The sequence below is a fragment of the Branchiostoma lanceolatum genome, chromosome 18 (genome assembly GCF_035083965.1).
Source record: "Branchiostoma lanceolatum isolate klBraLanc5 chromosome 18, klBraLanc5.hap2, whole genome shotgun sequence".
NCBI classification, from domain to species: Eukaryota; Metazoa; Chordata; class Leptocardii; order Amphioxiformes; family Branchiostomatidae; genus Branchiostoma; species Branchiostoma lanceolatum.
Genome location: NC_089739.1, coordinates 12,158,335 through 12,165,170, shown reverse-complemented (window position 1 = coordinate 12,165,170; position 6,836 = coordinate 12,158,335). Strand labels below are relative to the sequence as shown.

At 42.7% G+C, this 6,836-nt stretch overlaps 1 protein-coding gene across 1 annotated transcript; it reads right to left on the bottom strand.

Annotated features, from left to right (window-relative positions):
- Positions 1-1,369: 1,369 nt before the first annotated feature.
- LOC136424751 (elongation factor 1-alpha-like) lies at positions 1,370-6,365 on the bottom strand. Its single transcript, XM_066413397.1, has 7 exons — positions 6,307-6,365; positions 4,816-4,983; positions 3,838-4,017; positions 3,394-3,561; positions 3,010-3,289; positions 2,542-2,798; positions 1,370-2,249 (listed from the first exon to the last, which is right to left on the bottom strand). Exons 2-7 carry the CDS (start codon positions 4,957-4,959, stop codon positions 1,887-1,889), a joined length of 1,392 nt encoding a protein of 463 aa, XP_066269494.1. The 5' UTR covers positions 4,960-4,983; positions 6,307-6,365; the 3' UTR covers positions 1,370-1,886.
- Positions 6,366-6,836: the final 471 nt, after the last annotated feature.

Here is a 6,836-nt window from a genome sequence, read left to right as displayed (position 1 = left end):
ATGTTGCTGGTGCACAAGGCAACGACATCATTGCTAGCCAATGAGGCGTCGGCTAATATGGCGGCTGACCTAGATTTCCCGCCAATGTTGATGGTTGGACATTTGCCTGTAGCTTTTGTTCATATGCGTTACCGTTGTATCAACAATGAACGATCCGTTCCGAAGCCTGGTAGTCTCGCGAGACCTGACGAAACTTGCATCGCATCTGAAAATACAGTAAATGACTGTTTTAAAAATTTTATCCAGTTGCTTGAGTAACTATTTTTGGCGTATCTTAGTACCTGGATGTCTTAACCTTCATCAACGAAACTAGTTGCATTTGTTTATAAAGTCGTGTCCTTCTGCAACATGAACTCGGTGGAAAGCATTAAATGTATTAAGTGCCAAAAACCATGTTGGTTCGTTCGTCAATCTGACGAGGACCGCTGTAGTCATCCATCATTGGGTTGGGTCACATGTGGCTATGGAGTCCAATTTTGGCCTTGAACCACTTATGCAGTGACAGAATAGTCAACCCACAGTGTATTCTTGCTAAGCTAGGATACGAATTGGTTAGGCACTTATGCAAATTGAGTGAGGCTCTTAGTTTTCTCTGGACCCTTAATACACTGATTTTTCATTTGAAAATAAGGCTCCGGACATCATTGATTTCATTAGCATATAGGACAATTGTTTGTGTCCAATTATGCAGATCAGGGTGGCTACAAAAGTTCATACATCTTGGTCAGAAACATCAAACAATACCAATGCCTTAGTTTTAAATCCCTCAAAAAGCCAGAAAATAAGTTAGGCCGTTTCATTCTTTTTAGTCATTTAACGATCAAGGTTCAGAACAAAGTATTCTGCTTATGTGGACTTCCAAACTGACATTGGCGCGGATTCAATTCGAGTTCAATAGAGAGGCATAGAAAAAGAAAATGTTTTAAGGTCAAAAAATGACGGGAAGTTAGGGTTTTGGACACCCTCTTTAAAATGGAGTAAGGTGGTCAGCTAAAACAGCCAAGCAATTTTATAAGCAAAACTTCACAATTTCAAAAGGCTACTTATCATACTTCATAACAGTTGACTTAATGCTGGCTACCTTTCACATTGAAGTTTTTAAATTTTTGTTCTTTTTTTTTTGTCGTGTCAGGCTTGGAGATAAATACCTACGTATTATTGTTTCACTTTGACTTGACTTTAAAACAAGTATAGAAAGCTCCAAATCAGCATTAATGTCTTGCTAAAGGATTTACTAGTAAACAAGCCTACTATGTACTAGAAAAAGCTCCCTTTATCAGTTAGTACAGCCCCAAGAGAAGTACTGTATGGGTGTTTAATAGTAATGCACCCCAGATAAATCACACATGAAGTCAAGCACACAACAATAGAAGGTGATGGTGACTTTTTACTTTGAGATACCCATGGAAGAAATCAAAATAATAAAGAAAATTCCATCATGTCGGTACCACAAATGTACGTGAAACTTGTAGTCACGTTTACAGATTTTCTCTTTACTCCACCTTGTTACGATCCACGTCTTTAGACATATGTTAAAAAAAGGAACATATGATTTGCCAGTTAAGCAATTTAAAGAAGTTAAAAAAATAGATGGTACCAGTGTACCTTCGAGCTAACAGAGAAGTTGGTTTAGACGAGGAGGCTATCTGTTCGATAGACATTTAACTAGAGTTAAGATCCTCACAGACAACGGTCAACTTAGCGGTGCCACTTTTCCTGCGGAAGTGCTTTCGATGAAGCCTTCGGCTATAGAATAGCCAGCCAATGGCTGAAACAAAAGCTACGATTCTTAAACAAAATGCTTTTGGGTTGACCTTGTTGGAAGCTACTGTGTACATGTATCCATCCTTGGATGTGACTAAAGGTGGAGTAAAGTGCAGCGACCATCACTTCTTCTTGGCCACACCGGCCTTCTGTGCAGCCTTGGTGACCTTTCCGGCTTTCTCTGTCTTCTTCACGCCCTTGATGACGCCGACAGCCACGGTCTGCTTCATGTCGCGCACGGCGAAACGACCCAGGGGTGGGTATTCGTTGAAGGATTCCACACACATTGGCTTGGACGGGATCATCTCAACGATGGCGGCGTCTCCAGACTTGACGAACTTGGGGTTGTCTTCCAGCTTCTTGCCGGAACGACGGTCGATCTTTTCCTTAATCTCGGAGAACTTGCAGGCGATGTGGGCGGTGTGGCAATCCAGCACAGGCGCGTAGCCATTGTGGATCTCTCCAGGGTGGTTCATCACAATAACCTGTCAACAACACAATCCATCAATAAAACCTTTTGACAAGAGGACTGTTACATCTCACAGATCAACATGAATGCATGAAAAGATCTACAGTCCTCTACATTTCAATTCAGGGGAACATTCCCATGGATGTAATGTCTGTTTCGTAGCAAAGCTGTCAGTCCTTCAAAGGCAGAGACTTGAGATGAAATAGTTTTATCTTCTGCTTTTACCTATTTCCTTGAAGATTTTGCAGCTAGGTTTGTGCATAGCTCTATTCCATCAAAAGGTACTACACAATGGAAAACCATCTCACCTGGGCGGTGAAGCTCTCAGCCTCCTTGGGTGCGTCGTTCTTGCTGTCGCCAGCAACCATCCCACGCTTGATCTCCTTGACGGACACGTTCTTGACGTTGAAGCCAACGTTGTCTCCGGGCAGGGCCTCTGGCAGAGACTCGTGGTGCATCTCCACGGACTTGACCTCAGTGGTGAGGCCGACGGGGGCAAAGGTCACCACCATGCCTGGCTTCAGGATACCGGTCTCCACACGGCCGACGGGCACGGTTCCGATACCTGCTTATAGCAAGAAGAAATCAATTCATCAGATTTGCTTTCCAGTTTAAACATGAGGGACAATCTTGACACTGATGTGAAAACTGAAATGCAAACAGCAGCAGTGTCAAAGTAACAAGAAAGGAAAGCGTTTTTTTCCATATTCGTTGCTTTAAGCACTACTAATGAAAAACAGCATGAATGTACATTAGCCCTGAACACATAAACATACCGCCGATCTTGTACACATCCTGCAGGGGTAGACGGAGAGGCTTTTTAGTGGGTCTCTCGGGGGGCAGGATGGCGTCCATGGCTTCTAACAGGGTCTTGCCGCTGACATTGCCCTCGCTGCGCTCGATGTTCCATCCCTTGTACCATCCCATCTTCTCGGATTCCTCCAACATGTTGTCACCATGCCAGCCAGAGATGGGCACGAAGGCGACAGCTTGGGGGTTGTAGCCAACCTTCTTGATGTACGTGCTCACTTCCTTCTTGATCTCACTGAAGCGAGACTGCAAACAAATCAAATCAATATTATTGTTCAGTTAGTAAGGGGATGAGATGTGAAATTAATATTAAAATCTTGTCAAAATTCTACCAGAGAGGACAATCTTACCTCGGAGTAAGGGGGCTCGGTGGAGTCCATCTTGTTGACTCCCACGATGAGCTGCTTGACACCCAGGGTGTAGGCCAGCAGGGCGTGCTCACGGGTCTGTCCATTCTTGGAGATACCAGCCTCGAACTCACCAGTACCAGCAGCCACAATCAGCACGGCACAGTCAGCCTACGGAGAACAAACATGTTAAAAACACTTCACTTTTACAGCAAATTCACTCCAAACTATACTATCCAGTCTAATAGACCCAATACATGAAAGCAAAAGAGATTGTTTAACTGAGTGCATTACGTTGATGAAGGTTAGACATCTAGGTCGTAAGATACGCCAAAAATAGCTACTCAAGCAACTGGATAAAATTTTGAAACAGTCAGACATTTCAGACAGTGACTGACGAAAGACAGCGGATGCTGTTGCTTGAGTAACTGTTTTCGAGTGCATTACCTGTGAAGTTCCTGTGATCATGTTCTTGATGAAATCACGATGTCCGGGGGCATCAATGACAGTCACGTAGTATTTTCCAGTCTCGAACTTCCACAGGGCGATATCGATGGTGATACCACGTTCACGCTCGGCCTTCAGCTTGTCCAGTACCCAGGCGTACTTGAAGGAGCCCTTGCCCATCTGTGAAGATAAAAGAGGCATTCGTTCTTTTTTCACCAAGAAAATACAGTCTCTTTTCATCATCATCTTTTCATCATAATTTGTAAATGCCTATGGTGAGCTATATAAGTAATCTCCTAGCAGATCTACATGGGGCGCCGAAAATCGTATATGCTACCCAGAGAAGCTCCAGTCAGCCAGATAAGCTCAGCCCCGTAGGATCTGCGCCATGTCTACGGGGCTGACTGGAGCTTATCTGGCTGACTGGAGCTTCTCTGCTGGCTAGCATATACGATCTTCGGTGCCCCGTGTAGATCTTCTTGGAGATTACTATTTAAGAATATGCCGCCGATCGCTGAAACAATACAGCAAAGGAGACTACATTTTGGAGGTCACTGCTGGAGAAAAAAAGGAAGAGGTAGCACACAAACTTCTATCGCGGAAGCCGAATCATGGAAACAGAAACCGTGGGATGCCACATATGACATATATTAAACAACTTGAAGCTGACAGCGATTAAGACCTACACCAACTGCCTGCAGCGATGGACGACAGAGTGTTATGGCGACAACTGGTTACGAGATGACTTCGGACTGCTAAACTGGACTGAGGTTTCCACTTTTGTTGTGGCCTGTAACCAGCTGTCAGCCAATTAGACAGCCACTGAAATGCTTTCTGTAGCTAGGTATTAAAAGACAATTCTCTGATAGCGCTGATAAGGTACATTGTATAGGCCAGGCTCAGCGTAGGAGAACGAACTTCTCATGAACACTTTTAAATGTCCAATCCCAAATAAAATCTCAAACACAACGACCTTACCTCTTGGGCTTCCTTCTCGAACTTCTCAATGGTACGCTTGTCGATACCGCCACACTTGTAGATCAAGTGACCGGTGGAGGTGGACTTGCCGGAGTCGACATGGCCGATGACCACGATGTTAATATGAATCTTATCCTTCGGCATGTTGTTGGTAACTAGATTCCACTCCTGATGTTAAACAGGTAAAGAAAATCATTCAGTCCGCTGAATTATACTTAAGGCCATATTGATTTGATTTTCGATACATATTCGCTATATTATTCCATATGGATCTTCTGGGAAACCCAAAACTGATGCAAGCGTGTGAAAAAAAAAATTTCAGCAAAAGAAAATGTTTCCTTCATCATGAAATCTACGTGGTCAGAAGAGTTGGGCAAATGCTACCGAATGATAGATTCTTCATTTTTGTTGTTTGGTATCTTCTGTCTTTGGAATTGACTTGGGCATTCTACGATATTAATATCTGTTTCTTGTATTTTTTGTAGCTTTGGCGGGAAATGTAGGTCATAGACCAAATTACACTACGTCTGATTGACTAGCAATAATGTAATAGACTTTTGTAGTAGCGACATCAGCGTCCAGTAATGGTTCTGCTGGTAACGCTATTCCCCGGAAATTGGACTTTACTAAAGTGCCACATATCCAAGAAACGTTACTGTTTAAGAAAGTTGTGTATTAACAAAGAAACAGAGATTGCAACAAAAATTCGGTGGCCTAACCGCCGGTAGTCGAAGAGGCGAGAACGAGCACGTGGCGTCACCCGAAAAAACAAAATGGCGGCCAACGCCGGCCTTTTTGGTTGAAAAAATAATAAAAATCTGGTCTCACCACGGTTTTCCTAATTTTTTGCCTTTTCTGGGTTCAGAATTATACAGATTCTATCAGTTGGTGTTAAAAAGCCAGGAAAATTATGATTCTCTTCAACATAAATGCTAATTGAGGTCAAATTCCTTTGTCAAAAATTGCGCAATTTTCCTTCTCTCTTTCAGACTCAGGCAGTCGGTAAACGTTAAAAGTTCTAAATTTGTCGGGGAAAAACAACTTTTTTTTCCACATAGTATTTTGTTAACCCCTGGATGACTTTTCCTCAAGTATCGGGGAAAAATAGAACCCGTAAAACGGTATTGTGCAATTCTACGACACCCAGTCTGTCGAATTTAAACCCACTTGGCCTATTTAAAGAATAAGTATTTCTGTCCCAAAAATAACCCCAAAACTTATTAAAGTAAAAGTGGAAACGTACCACAAGTCGTAGAAACAGATGAAAACCATCATTGTGATGTATTACGAAATTTTGGCCAATTTCATTCAGACCTCCGTCGCTAAAGAATGCTTCCAAAATGGCGGCGCTAAAAATTCCTTACCGGAACCCTTTTCCACATTTTGAAGCACGATTTGCGGTCAAATGTTTCGGCCAAAATAGCCAATGTTAACCTCGGTAGCACCGTGAACATCTGCTAAGAAAGTTCTGAGGAAAAAATTGCAACTTACTTTTTTTTTGTCGTGAAAGACGGCAAGCCGTGTGGACAATGTCTAGTGTCGTCTGAACGGAAGCAGATCTCGGTTGAAAAGGAGGACCCCACCCTTTCTTCTTGCCTTCATTGACCTTCACTGGCTGTCAAACTCAAAAAAATTTATACCTGCATGTAAGACCAGAGCAAGTGAATTCTATGGATGACATCCTCCGCAGACTCCATAATTAATGAGATACTGTCAGGTTCTGCACGAACAACTATGACAGGGGTGCTAGTGTCACTAAAATGAAAACAGATCTACAGTGGAAGTCACTTGAAGACAGAAGAAAAATATCCAGGCTTTGCATGATGTACAAAATGACTAATAAACTTGTGGATGTACCGACTGGTAATTATCTAATACCAGCCCAGAAAAGGACAAGAAATAGTCATGCCTTTAAGTACCAGAGTTATCAACCAAGGATGGATGTGTTCAAAAATTTGTATTTCCCTAGAACCATAGTAGAATGGAACTCGCTGATGATCAGATGCTGTAGGAACACCTTC